The 22,007-nt window shown below is 37.3% G+C and overlaps 2 protein-coding genes across 5 annotated transcripts; one reads left to right on the forward strand and one right to left on the reverse strand.

Moving 5' to 3' along the window:
- Window positions 1-932: 932 nt before the first annotated feature.
- nup54 (nucleoporin 54) lies at window positions 933-12,433 on the forward strand. Of its 3 annotated transcripts, none has more exons than XM_087790605.1 (15): window positions 933-994; window positions 1,236-1,343; window positions 4,959-5,042; window positions 5,159-5,326; window positions 6,225-6,311; window positions 6,648-6,806; window positions 7,766-7,986; window positions 8,056-8,243; window positions 9,248-9,444; window positions 9,515-9,569; window positions 9,678-9,771; window positions 9,959-10,066; window positions 10,614-10,733; window positions 12,018-12,128; window positions 12,192-12,433. In XM_087790605.1, the coding sequence occupies exons 1-15, from the start codon at window positions 949-951 to the stop codon at window positions 12,318-12,320; spliced, it is 1,875 nt and encodes a 624-aa protein (XP_087646731.1). In that variant the 5' UTR covers window positions 933-948; the 3' UTR covers window positions 12,321-12,433. The 3 variants fall into 3 exon arrangements, with proteins under 3 accessions (XP_087646731.1, XP_087646732.1, XP_087646733.1); XM_087790606.1 differs by having other exon boundaries at window positions 5,159-5,194; XM_087790607.1 differs by lacking the exon at window positions 5,159-5,326.
- A 1,681-nt stretch (window positions 12,434-14,114) lies between these two features.
- LOC148079154 (uncharacterized) lies at window positions 14,115-19,054 on the reverse strand. 2 transcript variants are annotated; one of them, XM_087790609.1, is made up of 7 exons: window positions 18,798-19,054; window positions 18,372-18,529; window positions 18,243-18,308; window positions 18,071-18,171; window positions 17,194-17,398; window positions 15,912-17,077; window positions 14,115-15,148 (listed from the first exon to the last, which is right to left on the reverse strand). In XM_087790609.1, the coding sequence occupies exons 1-5, from the start codon at window positions 18,917-18,919 to the stop codon at window positions 17,270-17,272; spliced, it is 576 nt and encodes a 191-aa protein (XP_087646735.1). In that variant the 5' UTR covers window positions 18,920-19,054; the 3' UTR covers window positions 14,115-15,148; window positions 15,912-17,077; window positions 17,194-17,269. The 2 variants fall into 2 exon arrangements, with proteins under 2 accessions (XP_087646735.1, XP_087646734.1); XM_087790608.1 differs by having other exon boundaries at window positions 15,912-17,398.
- Window positions 19,055-22,007: the final 2,953 nt, after the last annotated feature.

Genomic DNA, 22,007 nt, shown 5'->3' on the forward strand with positions numbered 1-22,007 from the left:
TACCTAACCTAACCTTTAAAATTCTGGTTCTTACTTTCATATCTATTCATGGTCAGACCTTCCATCAGTGATCTGATCCAGACTTACACCCCAGCTCGGGCTCTGAGGTCTGTGGATCAGAATCTACTGATGGTTCCTGAACTTCAGGACCAGAGGAGAGAAATCCTTCCAGACTGTTGCTCCTAAGCTTTGGAACCATCTCTGTGTTTGGTGATCTACTGACTCCTTCAAGAAACATCTGTGTTTGATGATCTACTGACTCCTTCAAGAAACATCTCTGTGTTTGATGATCTACTGACTCCTTCAAGAAACATCTGTGTTTGATGATCTACTGACTCCTTCAAGAAACATCTGTGTTTGATGATCTACTGACTCCTTCAAGAACCATCTCTGTGTTTGATGATCTACTGACTCCTTCAAGAAACATCTGTGTTTGATGATCTACTGACTCCTTCAAGAACCATCTCTGTGTTTGATGATCTACTGACTCCTTCAAGAAACATCTCAAGACATTTTTATTCATGCAGGCTTTTCCTTGATTTTCTGGAACTCCTGTGTTGTTCTCTGTGTTATCTTGATATTTTAAGTATATATGTTATTGGGTATTGTTTTCATTGTTTAAGAGCTTTGTGACCCTGCTCTGGAAAAGCGCTCTATAAATATAAATTACTTACTTACTTACAAACTCAAAGGATGTTTTCAGCTGAAAAACCATATTGTCTATTATTATTTATTTAAAACCGAAAGAAAGACTTGAAAACATGAACTATAAAAGCGTTAACTGGATTTGTTGCTGAAAAAGTGCTGAATTACCACCTGAGACTGACCCTTTCACCTGCAATACTACTCTATGTCCATGGGTGGTAGTAGTGAGCCAGTACGTTGAATAATTAGTCGGTGGACATCAAGAAACAGACGAAGAAGAAGACGTCATCATTGTCAGTCAACATGGCGTTCAGTTTTGGCGGTGCTGCTGCGGCCAACGCTGCTACAAGTAAACTATTTTTTTAATGACATATTTTCCTTTTAACAAATGTAAAATGAATATGTACACTTGAGACGGTTCTAGTGTCGCGATGAAATGCTAACTCTTACACAAGCTAACGCTGCTATCTGTCTTCATCTCCTCGAAACATGTGCGGTCAACACTGCGCCGTTGAATAACATGAGACGATTCCCGATGGTTTAAAAGTTGACCCTCGATTGTTTTTATTTGTTTTTGTTGTTGTTTACAGGCGCGCCCGGGTTTTCATTCGGCTCGTTCGGTGCCAAAACAACCGCTTCCACAGCATTTGGATTCGGCGCCGCAGCGACAACAACCACCGCTGCTTCTGGGTTTGGAAGTAAGTGACGAAAGAAACAACATTGTTGTCGAGGTTTATTGGGGATAAAATGGACAAAAACAACACCATAAACAGTTGCAGCTTGTATGACAAAAACATAAAATAACGTCTTCACAAGATGCCTGATAAACACAATTATTTATTGGGTAAAAACAACATAACAAACGTAAATATTATATTGTTTATACAAGTTACATCTAGCTTTATTTACAAATGTATAAACATTTTACTTACTGTAAAGCTCAGGGAAATGTATGCTTATTTCCTGCCATGTATGTTTCAGTCAAATAAACACAAACACGTGAACTCTATACTCAAATACTTGAAAACACTGAACCAATTTTGGGATAAAATCTTTTGGCACCATTTAAAAATGACCGTTCCGGTTCATGGTGTCAGTGACCAGTACCTCGATGTACTGTATTCCCCCGTATATACTATTTTGAAGTCTGTTAATAATACTTATTAATGAGGAGAAAGTGATAGTATTCTTTAATTCCCACTTGCCGGTACAATTTATTCAAATTAAACCACAACCATTATAGTAACTACTTAGAATGTATAGACTTTGTGATGACTTTTCATGATCATGTGCCGACAGAAATGTTTACTGCGAAAAAAAACAATGTTAATATTTAATTCAATTAGTATTTTAATGATACTATGTCAATTTCAATTTCAGTTTATGCAAAAGGACAATGTGCACTGACATTAAAAAGATGCTGCACCAGATTTAGCACAATGCTACTTTCCATCAGTTGTCCTTAACAAAGATGCAGACAGTTTAGATAATACATCACATACAAATAAAGCAAAAACACAATAATGTGTTAATAATAATAATCACTACGGGATGGTAGTTTTATCAGACAACATTTTTTTATATTTTCTTATCACATTTAATGTATTTAATTGTATTGAGTTAAATCATTATTTACTTTTTATATACTTTTATTTAAGGTAAAATTGCATTTTATTCACCAAATTCTTCCCCTCGTATTTAATGAATCATTATTTTATTCATTTTTATTCTAAATTGTCACCAACACAAAACAAATCTTGTGTGGTGTTGTGTTAACAATGCTAATAAACGTGTTTTGAATTTAATTCTGAAACGATTATTCGTAAACAGGGATTTTTAAATGACAAAAATGTAAATGTATTGTTACAACTGACTCCTTCAAGAAACATCTTAAGACGTTTTAATTTGTTTAGGCTTTTCCTAGATTTTCCGGAACTCCTGTTGTGTTCTCAGTTTTATCTTGACCTTTAAAGTATATACTTTATTGAATATTTTTTTGATTGTTTAAGCGCTTTGTGACCCTGGCCTGGAAAAGGGCTATACAAATAAAAATTACTTACTTAATTACTTACAACTTGATGAAAGTTATTGCTCTGCATCTCCCCTGATTTATTGGAATTCAATTAATACTTTGAACTAGAAACGTGTATAAACCCCTGAAAGATTTCTGTGAGCTCGACGAAACGGCAAAACAATTTCTGTGGATAAAAGTCGTGGAAATATAGTTGCTCCAGAACAGAAGATCTTAGTGTACAAGTGTCGCACCACTTCCGTCAGCTTATTTAATTATGAGCTAAGCTAAAACGATATTTTTAAGCCAGTCTCCCACGACACTCCAAACTGGGCATTTCTCTTGCTTGTATTTACAAATTAAATGACATTGACTCAATTTTTTTTTTTTAATTATTATTGATAAACGCTGGTTCTTTTTGTGTAAATCCAGCCAATCACGGAAGGCACCACACAATATTAACCAATCAGAAGCAACATAAGGCATCACTATTCACACAGCGCGAGCTGTTGACTTGACAACAACTGCTGTCAATCTATCAGTTGTTCGGGCTTCTCCTGTCAAGAGCCGCACTTAAGTCTAAAATTGTCGCTTAACTTTAGGGTAAATTCCCAAAACGATGTTCAGAAGGAGGAAATAAACTTCCGGTTTTAAAATAAAGAGCATCAGCCGTGTCTGCCTTGTAACTCTTTATATTCACGTTCATTCAGATTCTGATCTGTTTGAAATCCACTTTTTAATATATTTTCTATATTTCTATAACTATTATTTATCAGATCATTTGCCATAAGATTTAAAACTAATGTAGTTTTAGATTGTCACACAAAAAATAAAAAGTTTTATATTTGAAATTATAAAATGTCATAACCTTTGAATGTAGAACTTTGGAGAAATATTTATAATGATCTATAATTCATATTTTAATTTACACTGTAAAAAAAAAAGAGGCTTATAATATTGAAAATCAATTATTATATAAAGTTTCTATCAATGACTGATCTCTTTTCAAAGATGTCGACTATTAACCCGAAAATATCGTGACATGCATCTAGTATTTTTAAACGTGAGACCAAGATGAAAAAAAAACTTTTGTACCATGTGTTTGATTTTTCACCTGGTTGTCAAGTAAGAATGTATTATAACTTCCTCAAAATTCACTTCCAGTGTTTTACAATTCTGTTAATTTCATTTCATCTAACTGGGATCCCTATAACTACCTCTCTCTCACATCTGTGCTGTGTTTGAACTTTACTTCTGCTTGTTGTTGCAATTTGTACTATTCTGATGCTATTCTTTCATAGTGTGTTATTAGTGGGCTGTTGTGCACAGCATCCTCCTTCTGCTTTTGGCATTTTTTACGCCCCGCATTGTTGAGTTCACGCAAACAAAATATATATCAAAAGGTGTCGTTCGATCGGACTCACACTGAGATAATTTTTCTCACTCGAATTTAAATGTTTTGCGACGTGAGAAACTTTTATCGCGATAAATTTCCCATAAGGAATGAATGATCCGAGGTCAAAAAAGTCGCAAATCTGCGACGCCTTTCAAATATCTCCTGCTCTGGCATACGTTCACGTAGAAACACCAGTACAGCTCTAAAATGTGGGCACAAGTCCTGAGTATTTTAGCTGTATTTTAACTTTTTTCCCACAAAGTGTAGTTTTTGAACCGTGACCCTTGAATGAGCGTGAGTGATTTTTAGGAAAATTAAGGGTGAAAAGACCGAAACATTATGACCAGAGCCTGACACATTATGACCATAGTCTGAAACATTATGACCGTTATAATATTATTGTTTTTATTTGAATGGTTATTTTAAAAACTATTTATAGGTGTTGGCAAAGTCGCCTCACGGCAAAGAAGAAGGTTGCTGGTTCGCTTCCAGGTCAAGCCAACTTGTGACCTTTCTGTGTGTAGTTTGTATGTTCTCCCCGTGTTGCGTGGGTTTACTCCGGTTTCCTCCCACAGTCCAAAAACATACAGAGGTTTATTGAGAACTTGGGGAAATTGTCTGTAGGTATTAGTGTGTGTGTGAATGGTTGTCTGTCTTTGTGTGTCCTGCGACGGACTGGCATCCTGTCCAGGGTGTCCCCCGCCTGTCGCCCATTGAAACTGGGATAGACTCCAGTCTCCCTGCGATCCCCATAAGAGAAAAAGCAGTAGAAAATGGATTAATGAATGTTTAATCTAACATGTATTTACATTCAATCTTTAATTGTTTATTTTCTTTAATCAATAAACAATTAATGCTGAAGCTTCTAATGTGACTCAATTTTCCTTTTGTAATGTTTCTTCCCAGCTCTCACTGCACCTAGTTTTGGGACTGCGACCACTACTGCAGCAGCACCAGCCACTGGATTTAGCTTTGGCTCCACCAACACTGGTATGACACTTACTGGAATAATGTCCACCACTAATCCCAGATTTCTCTTGGCTGTTGCTTTCCCCTGTGACTTAACATCTCATTTTCTCTTTCTCGCCTGCCTCTGCCGGCTGCAGGATTTGGGGGGCTGGGAGCTGGAAACACCACGGCTGGTGGGTTTAGTTTTGGTGGGTTTGGTTTAAATGCCAACAACCCGGCAGCAGTCAGCTTTAACGTGGGGTGCTTCGGCACAGCAACCACTACTGGCAATGTTTTCAATTTTGGCAATAGCCTGGCTAGTACAGGTAGAATGACGCTCCTGATATTTTCAGTTCTGTCCGTGTCTGTGAATTCCATCCATTTCACACTGATGTGCTCGTGGTGTGTTCATGGTTTGAGAAACTTCACATTTGTGATGAGCATGAGAGAGTCGGTTTTTACATCCACATCCACTTTTTCATGGTTTCTGTTGATGCAAACTGATGCAGAGATTATTTTTATGTGTATTTATTATATATATAGAGAGAGATATAGATGTAGATTGGTGACTGACGGTGGGATGTTGAACATGAAAATAAGGGCCTTTATTTTTTCCTCGTTTCCTTTTTCACTTTCCTCCTCTTTTAGCTGTAATGAGGAATTTTCTGTGCATGGCTAATTATACATTATAGCTATAAAAAGTTAAGTTATTGCAAAATTACAATCACTTTTTTGAACCTTTTTATCAGCTCCTTGTGTAACATGATCAATTTACTCAAGATCCTTTGTATTGCTAATCTAGTCATCAATTCAAAAGTGATTATATACGCAGCACCAACGTTTATGCCATGACAGTATAATTTTATCACGAGTGAATTAAAACATGATATATTTTTCTATATAAGAATAAACACATTCCTGTGACTCAGACAGAGAAAGTTGCACTTAATTTTGGAAATTCATGAGAGAGGCTTACTTTTGTATGATATAAATGTATTTATTCATAGCACCAAAGATATTCATTTTAAATGTATTCAAACTATTCTGCTCAGATTCTCAACTTTTAAACATGTTTTACATGAGCATGTTGAATCAGTTTTCATGACACTCCATTTTGATCTTTTACTGTTGATCACAAGCCACGGTATCATTTTTTTATTTAGAATCTACAAATCTCACAGTCTACTCTTTTCTCACACGTCTGTATTTCATTGTGTATCTCAGGAACCTTTGGTGGTTTTGGAACAACGACGACGACTGCCGCTCCGGCCGGCTCCACTTTTAGCTTCGCCACTCCCTCCAACGCTGCAGGTTGGCGTCAAAAGATGACATTTTTCCAATATCCTCGTCACCTTAGTTTAGATCTAAATGTGAATTCATGTTGGTCACGTTCAATGTCATTACATGTGATGGTATTTAATTTAGGATGTGCACATACTTTTAACTCAAGCCAACCTTTAGAATATGTAGCATTATTTAGTCTTGCATTAAAACTGTATCATCATTTGAAACTAATTGTTATGACAGGCATTTCCTGTCAGATGAGGTTGTGAAGTTAAAACGATTAAAGTCACCACTAGATGTCACAATACAGAAGCGTTTCTTTTGAAAAAGTAATTCAGTTTTAAACATACTTTCTTTATTTAGGGGGACTTTTTGGCAACACACAGAACAAGGGGTTTGGATTCTCATCTGGCCTCGGTACTGGAGCAGCTCCTGGCGCCTCCGGGTTTGGGGCTGGATTGGGAGCCACAAACCTTTGTGGCTTTGGAGGGTTTGGCATCCAGCCGACGCAGCAGCAGCAGGGTAAGTCGACCTTTTTTAAACGGCTGGAAAAAATACTTTTAGGAATCATTTTGATGTTTTTGATGAAGGATTTTCTAGACACTAATTGTTTAAACCAAACTTCTACCTCTGTTTGGAAAAACTTCTGAGTCCCACCTTCATGTGACCTTCATTCATCTCATGATATCAGTATCTTGAGCCATTTGTAAAAAACATATATTTGATTTTCATCAAAAGGAACTAGTCTTTTTCCTCATCTTGTAGCACGTGTTCATAACTAATCTTTAGTTTAGCGACTATATGGCGTCATCATGGTTTGAGTCTATTTGCGTTGGCACGGGTCGGGTCGTGGAATAAATAAAAAATGCACAAATGGAACAAATATTATCGCATCATCTGCTCATTGAGGGTTTACACACGTGTGTCATTATACATTATTGATTCTTCTATAATCATTTAATTAATTGATGATCAAGTGATCGATTGAGAAAACGGAAGAAGATGGAACTGAAAGAATGTTTTGAAAGATGAACACAAATGACTTGAAGTTCTGCCTCCTGTTGCACACGATAGTGATGAGATCAAGCTGTGAAACTAACATTTTCCAAACATCCATTTGAAACCATGGTGTCTCAAAGGCCTGTTAACTGCTCGATTTTTTTAAAAGTTATTCACGTCTCCTGTTGGAATAACATTTATGGAAAAGTTGCTGTGCTTTAAGGATCTTGTTTTTGTTTTAACCTGCTTAAAATAAGACCATTCCTCGTTAAACTGTAAAGAATCTCTTAATGAGTCAAAGCTAAATTAAATAAATGCTGATAAGATTCATTAAGTTCATGATGTTGATCTTCTGCTCGCTTAAATGGGGCGGCTGGTACTTTCAAGAAACGAGTATCTTGAGAGTTTAAAAAAAAAAAAAGACATTCATGAATCTGTAAACTTCACATGAAAAAATGTCTTCCTCTGTTCACCCAACACAGGAGGTGTCTTAGGCCAGCAGGCGCAGCATCAGGGTCTGTCCACACAACTCTACCAGCAGGTCACCGCCCTCTCGGCCCCTGTCCTCTTGGGGGATGAACGGGACTCTATCCTGGCTAAATGGAACCAGTTGCAGGCTTACTGGGGCACTGGGAAGGGCTTCTACAGTAACCAGAACCAACCCGTGGACTTCACTCTTGAAAACCCTTTCTGCAGGTTCAAGGTACCGACGCGTCATTTCACACACTGTGGTTTCGTATTCAGTCGCTGATCTCCATCTTGTGTCTCTCAGGCCGTGGGCTACAGCTGCGTCCCCGTGAGTAAGGACGAGGACGGTTTAGTCGTTTTGGTTCTGAACAAGAAGGAAGCCGACGTCCGAGTTCAGCAGCAGCAGCTGGTGGAGTCGCTCCACAAGATCTTGGGAAGCAACCAGATGCTCAGCGTCAACGTGGACGGTGTGCGAGCGCGGCCCAGTGACCAGTGAGTCTCGTCCGTGTTCCCAGCTTTGTAACCAGAAGATTAAACATACAAATGCATAAAATGAAAAGGGTACAATGTTTAACAAACTATGAAACGGTAATAAAAAGAAAAGAAAATATACATAGATGTGTGATAGATACACCTTGGTCATGATGGTTCGATTCTAATATTAAATTCATTACTATCTTCTTTTTTTTTCTTATCAATAGATAAGTACCGGTAGTGAATAATTGAACGACAGTACCAGGGATTAGCCACAGGTGGTGCCAAAGGACCTGCTTTAGGAATTGGGACCGAAGTGTTTAAAACCAAAATGCAAAATAATAATAAAACATTTTTTATGTTAATATAATGCTACATAAAGACGATATTAAGCTGAAATTATGAATAAATTGATGATGGATAACTTCATGATGACCTTAATAAAATAAAGTAATTAAAATATTGATAATATGCTTTAAAAGTCACTTTTATCCACTTACAATTTTAAAATGCAAATAAAATTTTAAAAAAATTCTAGAACATCGCTGTATGACTCATTGAAATAGATTTTGGAACTGTCCATGTGCTATAAACTGACTATGACTTCTCTTATTACATTTCCATATTGCTCAATGGACACCCTCATCAAATCTGAGAAAGTTAACTGTTAAAAAGTCTCCACATTTTATCAGTTTAGATTAACACTGATTTTATTCTTTGTGATTATCTAAACAAACAAAAATCCATGATAGGAAAACAAAAAAAAAAATCCAGTTGAAATATCCGAGTTTTAAGGGTAAAGGCTCTTTTGTTTTTCAAACACAATGTTTAATAACCATAATAATGTTTGCATTTGTTCATAAATCATGTTTTTTTTGTGATTATACTGAATTTATCCAAATTCAAATTTGAATTAAGGTGCGAGACGATCACTTGTATTCATTTGTATTCATTGGAAGGTCTTGTATCATCCAGCTCTGTAAGTCTAGGAGAGAAGTAAACATCCTTCCATGTTCCGTCAGGACGGAGGTGATCGTTTACGTGGTGGAGCGTTCCCCCAACGGCACGTCCAAGCGGATCCCGGCCACCACGCTCTTCACGTTCCTGGAGCAGGCCAACGTGAAAGTGCAGCTGACTCAGCTCGGGGTGACCATGTCCGTGACTCGCACCGAACTCTCCCCCGCGCAACTCAAGCAGCTGCTGCAGACCCCCCCTGCTGGTAATGTAGCCGCGGCAGCGCCGCTCATTATCCGGCTCGTCTAATTTTAGCCGTCATTCAAACCCTCTAGGAGTGGATCCAATTATTTGGGAGCAGGCGAAGGTGGACAACCCAGACCCAGAAAAGTGAGTGAGAAGTAAAGGGGGATTTTCAGATGCATAAACGATGATGCAGAACCTTTTGCTTTGAAGGTATTTTATAAGTCAAGTGATTTTATTTTAATGTTTCATCAGGTTAATTCCAGTTCCCATGGTGGGATTCAAGGAGCTACTCCGCAGACTACAGATCCAGGAGCAGATGACCAAACAGCAACAGACCAGAGTAGATGTGAGAAAACTGTCTCACCTAAAACTACATCATGTTTATAAGATGGAGAATCAAGACTTTTGCTTGTTTTAGCTACAATTTAAAACGGTGTCGTACCTACGAGAATGATTCAAGCGCGCAGAAAATACACAACAATTGTACTTTGATGTATTTCAAATGTAGAAAACGATCTCATTCAACTCTGCAGATCGTGTCCAACGACATCAGTGAGCTGCAGAAGAACCAGGCGACCACCGTGGCCAAGATTGCTCAGTACAAGAGGAAGCTGATGGATCTGTCTCACAGGGTGCTGCAGGTACTTGTCGCTTCGTCATCGTATAACATTAGACGTGGGTTGTTATGGCAGCCAGTCCCTTAACGGAAGAGACTTGAATAGAAGAAAGATTAAATGTGAACAAATATTAGATCAAACATACAGTACAAAAATGTATATAATAAAACATTAAAAAATCACAACATAATAATGCAATAATAAAATGCACTATTACAGTATGACAATATAAGTAGTAATTCAAAAAACACTATTACAAATACAAAGGTGAACAGTAAATGCATGGATATACATATATTTGTAGAGTAAAGAAATATGAAATATTAATTGGTAAAAGAAAACGTAAGCAGTTTCAGCAGGGGGCCGACATGGTTCAGTTCTTCTCCAGACTGGGCCGTTAATTATGGTCAGTTGGGTCTGATTTTATAGTTTAGATGAAATGGACTTTAAAGGTATATAAATGACAACATGAGATGATTTTAGTTTCTAAACCACCTGATGTTGTCCAAAAATGCATTCGCATAATCGTATGTTCATCTACACGTTTCTCCCTCTCGTGTCCTTCCCGAAGGTGTTGATCAGACAAGAGATCCAGAGGAAAAGTGGATACGCTATCCAAGTGGACGAGGAGCACCTGAGGGTGCAGCTGGACACCATTCAGTCCGAACTCAACGCCCCCACACAGTTCAAGGTATTTCTGTTCAAACTTCACACGAGGACGTCCATGGATTGTGAGCGAAAACTGTTGAAGCGTCGGCCTTCGTGCTGAAATCACCATCAATACCTGATAATAATATATAGATATAGATAATAATTGTTGTCAGTTTCTGGAATGCTTATTAAGCACATTTATGTAAGTAAAGAATATTTGTACAGATCTTTCTAGACCAGGGTCACAAAGCGCTTTAACAAGCAAAAACGATACTCTGTTAAAATAAGTCAAACACAGGAGTCTCAGAAAATGACACAAATAAAAATGTCTTGAGATGTTTCTTGAAGGAGTCAGTAGATCATCAAACACAGATGTTTCTTGAAGGAGTCAGTAGATCATCAAACACAGATGTTTCTTGAAGGAGTCAGTAGATCATCAAACACAGATGTTTCTTGAAGGAGTCAGTAGATCATCAAACACAGATGTTTCTTGAAGGAGTCAGTAGATCATCAAACACAGATGTTTCTTGAAGGAGTCAGTAGATCATCAAACACAGATGTTTCTTGAAGGAGTCAGTAGATCATCAAACACCGTTTTTTTTTGAAGGAGTCAGTAGATCATCAAACACAGATGTTTCTTGAAGGAGTCAGTAGATCATCAAACACCGTTTTTTTTTTTTTGAAGGAGTCAGTAGATCATCAAACACAGATGTTTCTTGAAGGAGTCAGTAGATCATCAAACACAGATGTTTCTTGAAGGAGTCAGTAGATCATCAAACACAGATGTTTCTTGAAGGAGTCAGTAGATCATCAAACACAGAGATGGTTCCAAAGCTTAGGAGCAACAGTCTGGAAGGATTTCTCTCCTCTGGTCTGGAAGCGTGTTCAGGAACCATCAGTAGATTCTGATCCACAGACCTCAGAGCCCGAGCTGGGGTGTAAGTCTGGATCAGATCACTGATGGAAGGTCTGACCATGAATAGCTCTGAAAGTAAGAACCAGAATTTTAAAGTTGATCCTGAAAGAAACTGGAAGTCAGTGCAGAGTTTTAAGGATCGGAGAAATGTGAGTTCTTCTACTAGAGCGGCTCAGAATTCTTGCTGCAGAGTTTTGTATCAACTGCAGACGGATCCTTCTTGTTTAGACACCAAAATAAACTGTTACAATAGATAAATAATAAACGAGAAGACAAAAACGCATGGATTATAAGCTGGGGCTCAGTCGGAACAGATGAGCAGTAGTTAGTTAGTCAGAAGTTCTGCTGAAATCTCCACCTGTAGAATGTTGAGCACAAACATCCAAACCTCATGCTTCTGTCGTGCAGGGTCGCTTGAACGAGCTGATGTCCCAAATCCGCATGCAGAACCACTTCGGAGCAGTGAGGTCCGAGGAGCGCTACAACGTGGACGCAGACCTTCTCAGAGAAATCAAACAAGTGAGTGATGAAACGTGAGAGTCATGTTCACGCTCGTGTAACTTCATGCGTCTCCGTTTTCAGCACTTGAAACAGCAGCAGGACGGCTTGAGTCATCTGATCAGCGTCATCAAGGACGACCTGGAGGACATCAAGCTCATCGAACACGGCCTGAGCGACAGCGGACACACGAGAGGAGGGAATCTGGGCTGACTTTTGACTTGCATGACGATAATCTGGATTTGAAAACGATGTACATATATCTTTGTATCTTTCTTTTTTTTTAATGCAATCGATAGAATATTAAATATCACTAAAAAGAATAATCTGAGTTGTTTTTATTGCTGCATGATACTGGATTTTGAATTACTGATTTTTAATGAAGATGAAGGGATAGTTGTGTGAAAAGTTGTCAGTTCTATTCTTTTTTATTTTGGTTTATTTGTTTCATCACTTTATTCAGACTTGTGATTGTCGAGTAAATTCCTGGAATGTAGTTTCCTTAAACTGTTATGTTAAATAGCTGTATTATTTTTTTATTTTTTTAAATATACAAGTAGATCTTTAGACCAGGCGAATTTTTTAATTGTTTTATCATGAACAACCATCAATATTAAATAAAAAATCAATTATTAATTTAATAATGTACTATATCGATTTTATTAGTTTTGTTTGTAGCTTTGTAAGCATAGAGTGGCAACAAATTAAAAAAAAAAAAACGTTTGGAATTTTCTACGTTTTTTTTACGTCAAACGAAAAACGCTTCGTCACTGTCGCTATCAAACGGTTCGCTAACGGCTGCTATGCTAACGCTAGCATGTCGGTGTTACCGCGAATGTCCGCTGAAAAGACGGCACAAATGTGTGGAACACTTCAACAGGTTTGTATTTTTGACAACAATATTAATTTTAAAGATTTTTGGAAGTAAAAATAACCCCCCAAATAGCTTGTTATAATAATTTATCCAAGATACAAACATCAAGCTAGCGCTAGCTGTTGCGGTCAAGCTAATTAGCTACTTGTTTTCTTTCGTCGGATTCGTATTTAAAGTTTACATAATACATTTATCATTCCGTATAATTTATATGTCATAATCCAGTGATAAAGTAATGAGTAAAAATCGGAAATATAAATCGAAATTTTAATTTCCGTTATGTTTTCCCACAATTTCCTGTTGCATAGTTTTTCGTGTTTTAATTCCATAATATATTTAATAATTTTTACCCTATAAAATGCTACATGAATACAAGTTTGTTTTTTTCTCCTAAAAACAAACTGTAACCACTATATATGTTTATGTTGTTAACTAAATCCACATTATAGGTTTCAAGTGTAACTGTAATCCTTATGAGCTCTTATTTAAAACATTTTCTCCTCTAGTCTTGGATTATTGATGGAAAGTCCTCTGTCCAGCTACATGAAGGTCTCCAAACAAGCTGTGAAAGCATCCAGGGAAGACAAGGTAAGAAAGAAAATCTTTAAAATGAGTTAATCCACAATGTGGTTTGACCTCACAAATGGTACAAACAAGACTTGTGAAGCAACAGTTGTTTCCTCCGAGCTCGAGTGGTCGATCTCTTATACAAATAAAACTTGTTGAGGTCTTTGTTTATCATTTATCTTTTGCCGCCCACTCAAAGATAGTTAGAGGTTGAATTCATAAGGTTCGGATGATGATCTAGTAGCAGTAGCACCTTGTTAGGAATGCAGCCATTTTGGGACATTGGATCACTTCACAGCAGGTCCACGATCTGGGTGGTCCACTTCATAGTTACTTAGAAACTGCTTCTGTCAGCCAATCGAAGAAAGGAAACGTTCGCTTCCTACTTGTCTCCACTCTTTTTGTCTGCATCTGTTGTTTCTCTTCACATTTCTTCACCTTCATGTATGTTTGGTTGAAGTTTGGTGTTGTCAGGAACTTTTGTTAGTTAAGGAAAAATGCTGTTATCTGCAGATTTGTTGGTGGATCAAAGTGTAATTTATCAAGCCAAAAAAAAGGACTAGATGTTTGTATAATTCATATTTATTTGTTTAGCTCGTGTGTTGATTGCTTGACAACATTCAAACGTAAACCAAAAGTCAACAATTAGCAGCTTGAAGATCATGTTACTAAAATGTGATCTTCGAGAACCTTTACCATGAACACTGGACACTGGAACATAGACAAACTATTCACTTTATCACAGTCTACTGTTTTGTAGTGAAGCAGTCATGACTGTCACATGTCAATCCATCATGTCATAATAACACAAACAGAAACACACTTCAGGTAAGAAAATACACAACAGTTTTACACCATGATTGACACACTTATTCTGTCTCTCGTGAACGCTTGAATATCAGTATTTACAAATGACATTTATTTTTTTGTATTTTATATTTATTTTTATTTTATTTTTTTATATTTATTTATTTTAAGTAGAAATAATGTCACTTGATCAAACAACTATTTACATTTCATATGTTTTACTATATTGGACGTTAATATTTGACGGAGCTTCAACAATATTTGACGTGATGATACAAACTCTCACATTTCAAACAAAAGTTTGTGTTTCTTTGGGTTTTTGTGCTTTGGTTAGTTTGATCTAAGATAAAATATTTCACTCATTTTATATTTCTTTTCTTTTGCTTCTCACTTATTCAAACAACACAAAACATGAAGAGATTCTGGACCAGTTGGGCTTATGATTTTTCCACGACTTAAGTTGTGTTCCTCAGCCAGAATGTGACCAAATAAGGGCGACATTTAGGTTTCCTGTCGCCCAGGGTGTCCTGCTGGCTCACCACTTGTATACAGAACCGTGACGTCACTCTCCTCTCTGGGCTGAAGTCATGTGTGACATCATAACGGAGGCCGCAGACGTCTGGGACGGTGGTGGTGTTGTTGTGTGTGTTCAGCGTGGAGGTGGAGGACGTGACCTCCAGATGATCGCGTCCAGGTGCAGATAAATCCACAGGTAACACGACGTAAGCGAGCTGGAAGATCTCCCCGACCTTGCACTTGATATCTGTAGGCCAGCAGTACTTCCCGGGTTCTCCTGCAGACACAGAGCAGTGAGAGAACGTGATGATTATTAAACAAATCATTTCAACAGACGTTTATTTTTCAAGAGCTTTCCAAATATTTTTAAATATTTTTTCTTTACTAGTAGTATAAACAGAGTGTGATATCAGTCCATGTTTACATTCTTGAATGCTATTTTTTTATCATAAATCATTTCTGTGTTTTGTTTGACAATATATGAATTATTCCTTCAACATCAGAACCAACCTTTAATAGATACAATACGTGTCCATGGACCTGAGGATGCAGAATAAAGCAAAACTAGGAAAAGCTTATTTCCAAAGTTTTTTATTACTTAAAGAAAATATCAACTAATAGTTTCACCCTTTGAACCATTATTAATCAAATAATGAATAAAGTGAATATCTTATTATGAATAAATGAATATTGTTTATTTCAGGCATGTCACTTTAAATCATCAATATCACACTTCATTGTAGTTCACATATTACATGCATGTCCTGACAGGGAAAAGCGGGAGAAGCAAAAGCTTATCTAGTTCCGTCCCCATTATCCTCAGAATAAAATCATAATCATAATCATATCCTATACTTGCACTTATATCACTTTGACTTAACATGTTACAATTGTGTACAACCTTCCATCCCTTGAACCAGATACACATTATGTAATGTAATCATGTATTACTAATAATACAAATGAAAATCTAGTTTAACAATCCATGTATAAATATTTCATGTATTCTTTAAAGGACAGTTTGTTTTAAAGCATCGTACCTTCAGTGGAATCCTGAAGTCGAATATTACGTTTGTCCTGGAGCTGCAGTTTTCTGACGTAAGTCTTCCACGAGCAGTCCATTAAACAGTCGGACGGCCAACTCATTGAAGTCGGGATCGGCTTCAGTAAAGTTTCCTCTTCCGTACATTCAGATGCTGCAGCGGCCAGAACCAGTGGGGACAGCAGGCCAAAGGACACCCACACAGTGAACAATCCTGACATTCTGTCTCCTCGCACTGACACAGCGTCGAAGCACTGAAACCTCCTGTCGTTGTGCAATTGTTTGAATCAATAACCTGTTTCAAAACGATCACACAGGAATCAAGCCACAGATGCAACTAAAAGACTGCCAAAAAATGTCAAATAGTTGGACGTGTGCAACATGTTGCTCTCCCCCCTCCAGACCTGCCGTCCTCTGAACATGAACGTTCATGCCTCTGCTCTTTTCCTCCCTCCTGAACAACACTTTTCTCTCTGCCTCAGATGATGAGACGCCCGTGAGAGACGTTTGACAAGATTATATTCTTTATTCAATCTTTATTCAAACAAATGTGAGGAAAATACAAACTCTTACAGATCAGTCAGAGTGAAAGTGTTGAACGTGTCAAACATATTCAAATGTACATGAAGGAAATATGTGAACAGTGAGGTAACTCTGTGAAGTATCAGGAAACAAACCAGCAAGAGAATCAAGATCAAAGACAAGTAGATGCTAAGATAAGTATCCAAAATACAATAACAATTCTCAGTACATTGAATTGTACTTTCTACATGTGTAGCTGTGTAGATATAGAAAAAATGAAAACAATGTGAACAGACGAAAATCTTGACTAGAATTATTTCAGTTTTTTCTCCACGTTAATCACGTGTTCAGAGGGGGAGTTGGTCTGGGAGAGAACTTGGCTCTGAGCGGTCAACACATTTTTGAAGGGAACGAGCAGTACTGCATCACTACTTCTTAAAATAACTCTGGTGTGGTTTATTGAAAAGTATGTAAGCATTTATCAGGATAAGAAAAGTAGAGAAACGAGATTCGTCATGAATCCGTGTCTCTGTGATTCCCACGACTCTGTGGAGTAACTAGGATAATATTTGAAATCTACCAGAAAGTGTTTGGAAAAAGCAGCAAGTGTTTGTCAAACAAGGTGACCCACATATCGTCTTCTGTGTGTGTGTGTGTGTGTGTGTGTGTGTGTGTGTGTGTGTGTGTGTGTGTGTGTGTGTGTGTGTGTGTGTGTGTGTGTGTGTGTGTGTGTGTGTGTGTGTGTGTGTGTGTGTGTGTGTGTGTGTGTGTGTGTGTGTGTGTGTGTGTGTGTGTGGCGGCCAGGTGCTCCACAGATGGTGGTAAAACAACCTCTCACTCCTGCTGCTCGTCGCCAGCTTTGCAGCCGCAGCTGCGCGTGAGCTGCACTGAGGAGATGACGATGGTGCTGATCTCGTCCAGGTACACGATGGGCACCATTTCCTGGGAGGTGGGCTGGCAACACTGGCAGAGAGAGGCATGATGTCACTTCCTGTTTGCTAACAAGTTTTTCACTATAATAAGAACATTTTAAAAGTCAGTAACACTCAGTAACGTTTTGAAGAAAACAACAGATTGATAAAGTAAAACTAGAAAACATGTCAGCAGAAGATTGTAGAGAAGATAAAAAACTCAACATTTATTTAAAATTTTTAAAATAAATTTTAGATTTTCAAGGAAAACGACAAGTGGAGCATTATTGATTGATTGATAAATCTTAATCTTGTCACGTTAGCAAAATTTAAGTTGTCACAGAAGTAAAAAAAAAAAGCTTAAATACACAAATATTGACAAAAAAACCTTGCAATAAAAAATAATAATACAATAATAAAGATATTGTTAAAATAATGATATTATGATAATAATAAAATAAAATAAACACAATAATAAGGAAAATAATATATAAATATATCAACAAAAATAATCATTATTACACAAAAACACTACAGAAGTGAGGGAGTTCTAAACACCCATTAATTATAAATGAATATATTGTTATAAAAACACAAGAAGAATTAAAATACTTATATATACAATGTTTAGAGTGACTTTTAAATACAATTATTGAACCTGTGCTGTCAGGTCTGTTGTTGAAGTATCATATCAGTGGAATATATTCATGCAGGTGAGACGTACCTTGTTTGAGTCCAGGGTCAGTGGACACATGGTGCTGCAGAGAGCACATTCAACCACGGTGACACTTTGGGGATGGATGACCCAGTTGTCCCAGCTCAGATCTGACATACAGACACAAGAAGAAACATGATGAGACGACATGAGCGCTGTCGACATGTGCTGTTGTGTTTACCTGTCATGAAGATCTCAGAGGACACGGAGCAGCACGTTGTGTTGTTGGTCACATGACTGTCAGCGACTGACAAAACAATTGTGTTAAATTATCTTCTATATCCATATATGGTATTTCAATTCATCTTACCTTCAGAGTTTCCTGCCAGCTGTGGCGTGGAACCACTGACCCTCCGCCACTGTTCCCTGACATGTTCCATACCTCCAGCTGGCGGCCGAGGCTCGGCCTGAAGGCTTAGAGCGTCCAGCAGATACTTTCTGATGGACTGCAGAGATGGACCGTGGCACCTGAGAGTAACACACATGTAGCTTCATGATCCACACAAATGTCACAACAACTGAACACTGGTTCATGTGTCTGGAAGGACAATATAATCTTCCAGAGAAACGACTGGACCGAGACAAATCAAAGTCCATGAAGACAAAAGAATCAAATCCATAGCCGATTTAAAATCACAAGTAAAAGTTATGAAACAAGACGACTAACTCTGAGCTTCACATTTGATATGGAGCAGAAAATGTCAATAAATATCTGTAAAAACAGTTTGATACAGACCTGCCATGGTAGACAGAACTCTCAGAGGGTTCTGGTTCTGCCTTAGTTGGGTTCAATGCAAACCCGGTGACTGCTGAAGAACCCAGCATCAACATCATCGTGACACTGAATCCAAGAAACATGCTGGAAGCTTCTTTCCACTCGACGAGCAACTGCTTTCCAATGGAAGTTTGTCTCTGTAGAGGTCAGAGGACGAGCGACCAGTGGAGATGCTGCACAAGGTGTCGTTTGCAGGGCCTGGGAACCTGGATTTTTATCTTCCTTTCCTGGCCTTGAGATGCTTAACATTGTTGTTCTGTCCCCTGCTCTGTGTGAAAGAGGGAAAGAAGGATGCTCCAGTGATGACACACACAGTTAGACACAAGTCTACACACGTATGTATACATGGAGGCACATTCAGAAACACGTTTACACATACACACACACACTCAGGCACACACGCATTTAGCCACATCACTACAGAGATATACAGTACATATGCTGCACACACATTCAGACAAAGGTCTACACACATATGTCCTCATGCATCAAAAACAAATACATCCACTACACACACATGAACACACAGACGCAAACATTCAGACACAACACTACACACATGCATTCACACACATTCAGAAACAGGTGTACATATGCTGCACAAACACAGTGATGTGTACATACACACATTTCGACAAAAGTCTACACACATACAGTATTTCCTCATGCATCAAAAACAAATACATCCACTACACACACATGAACACACACACATGCAAGCATTCAGACACAACACTACATACACACACTCATTTGACGCACCACTACCAACACAGGGTTAGTCAAACATGAATTCATTCAGACACAACACAACACACAAACTTGAACAAACACACACATTTGAAACAGCACTAAACACACATGAACAGACAGGCATATATTAAGAAAAAATGTTTACAAAAACATTCTCACAAACATTCACAAGTCAATGTATGCAGACACATGCATTTGGACCAGGGGTCGGCAACCCGCGGCTCTTTCAGCCTCTGATTCGGCTCACTGAGTTTTTTGAAAATAATTAGGTATAAATGTGGTAATTTTATTTAAATGTGTCATAGCGTTTTTTTCAATAATGCTTGAAAAAAGAGCAAACCTCTCCTTCACTTTAGCTTTTGTTGAACCAAAACTGTTGGTGTAAGATGTAACTTCACTGATATAAGTAAGTAAGTAAGTAATATTTATTTATATAGCGCTTTTCGAGACCAGGGTCACAAAGCGCTTAAACAATCAAAACAATAAGAAGAACATTAGTTCTTCACGATCAATAACTCTGACTCCTCGCTCTCCCCTCCCTCACCTGTCTCACTCTTAAAGGAACAGTAACAAAACAATGAGTGTTATAGTATTTTCCTTTTTTAAATTTGACCTAAAAAAAACAAAAACATCTGGTAAACTGTAATTTCTTTCTGCCTGCATAGAATATATATTTTATATTTTTGAGCAACCCAGTCAGTTACAAACGTGTACATTATTTTAAATTAGGTTAATTGTTTTTTTTATGTCCTTTTATTTTCTATTCTGCGTTGTTGAAATGATGGTTATAATAATAATGTGATAATGATGATTATGATGTATATTAATGTATATATAAATTACCCTTCAGAGTCACAGTGCTTTACATAAAGGTAAAAACAACCCTGACTCAGTTAAACAACTGCAGTAAATATACAAAACATTGTTATGATAATTATCAATGTTTAAGTGATAGTTCACCCAATATTAAAATTTCACATATTTTCCACTCACACTTATGTCAGCTAGGGGTTGGGATTGTTTTCAGAGTGATTCGTTCTTTTTACAGTCATAGATACAAATGTTTGTTTATTTTAATGTAGCGACTGGAGCTGAGTTGTCTTCGTCTTCATCTTCTTCGTCCAAAAAGACACTTAAAAACATCCAAATGTTTCCATACTGCTCGTCTTTAACGTCCCTTTTGTATTGAAGTCTCGACATAAGAGATTTCGGCTGACAGCCTGGTATCATCCACTCAAAACAAGCCTAAAATATAGACTTGTTTAATATTTTTATAGTTTATTTATATATAGCAGGGGTGCCCACACTTTTTGGGTTTGCGAGCTACTTTTATAATGATCAAGTCCACAAGATCTACCTTCATCAAACTTGCTCAATGTAAGGAAGTACATACTTAGATGACTTGCACTGAATGAAGTGAATGGACTGATAATCATTCATGATGGAAGGATGTGTGGATTTAATCATCTTCATAAAAATGCTGACTAACATAAATAACTAGATTCAAATAGTGCAGTCTTTGAGGAGCATATTTCCTCATAAGAAGAAACTTTTCCTCGGAGAGTAACTTCCAAAAATACTCTACTCTTCAACCTGAGAGGTCATTTGAGGTCATCGAGATGCGCTTAAGATATTCAAATTACTTGTTACTTGTGTTCTTCTGTTGTGTGTCGTATTTATACTAACGTATCTATTTCTTATCTGTATCACAATAGGATGTTTGAACACTTTTCTTCTATATTGTTTGTTTGTTTTTGCAAAAGTAAATTTGAGCAAAGTTGAAAGACATTTTCAGGAAATATTGATAACGGGTCAAGAAACAAATCATTACATTTAGCTGGTTTCATCTTAATTTAAGAAGGTTTTGAAACTTACTTGTATCACAGATGAATGTTCATGTGACTGTGGTTATAGCACTGGTGTCTTTGTGCTTAATGTTCTGACACCGAAGTTGCTAGTTTGATTCCTGCAGGCCCATTGTTAGTTAATTATAGTTAATATTGTTGCATTGTGAAAACACTCTTAAATAATAGAGGTTATCGATCATTACTTGTTTGGTGGGCTTCTTGGCAGAGGTATTTTTTTTCCCAGTGCTTTGTTAGTACATTTTCATTGATACATATATATTTACTTCAAATTATATTTTTGTGTGCATTCATCCCTGGAATGAGAGGAATGGAATTAATGTGTTCTTTGTATACACTCTGAATATATACAGTATAAATCCTTTTACAGTCCATTAAACAGAACGATTTTTTGTCTGGAGAAGAAACGCAGAAAATCTGAAATAATTACTAGATTATATACATAAATTCCCTAAACTTTATTGCTTCAACTCATCATAACCTTTTGTATGATTACTTGATTTTGTTGTTTGATGTCGTTTCTTTGTTATTGCACTTATATTGGAGGTTTTGC

This window comes from Callionymus lyra, chromosome 5 (assembly GCF_982586985.1).
Source record: "Callionymus lyra chromosome 5, fCalLyr1.hap1.1, whole genome shotgun sequence".
NCBI classification, from domain to species: domain Eukaryota; kingdom Metazoa; phylum Chordata; class Actinopteri; order Syngnathiformes; family Callionymidae; genus Callionymus; species Callionymus lyra.

Bases quoted from the DNA above. Each gene is read 5' to 3' on its own strand.
- nup54 (XM_087790605.1), top strand. From the start codon at position 949: ATGGCGTTCAGTTTTGGCGGTGCTGCTGCGGCCAACGCTGCTACAA. The intron at 5,043-5,158 runs GTATGACACTTA...TGCCGGCTGCAG, and splicing joins CTTTGGCTCCACCAACACTG to GATTTGGGGGGCTGGGAGCT. The intron at 9,445-9,514 runs GTAATGTAGCCG...CAAACCCTCTAG, and splicing joins GCTGCAGACCCCCCCTGCTG to GAGTGGATCCAATTATTTGG.
- LOC148079154 (XM_087790609.1), bottom strand. From the start codon at position 18,919: ATGTTTCTTGGATTCAGTGTCACGATGATGTTGATGCTGGGTTCTTCA. The intron at 18,530-18,797 runs GTCTGTATCAAA...TGTTACTCTCAG, and splicing joins AGTTCTGTCTACCATGGCAG to GTGCCACGGTCCATCTCTGC. The intron at 18,309-18,371 runs GTAAGATGAATT...TTGTTTTGTCAG, and splicing joins GCTGGCAGGAAACTCTGAAG to TCGCTGACAGTCATGTGACC.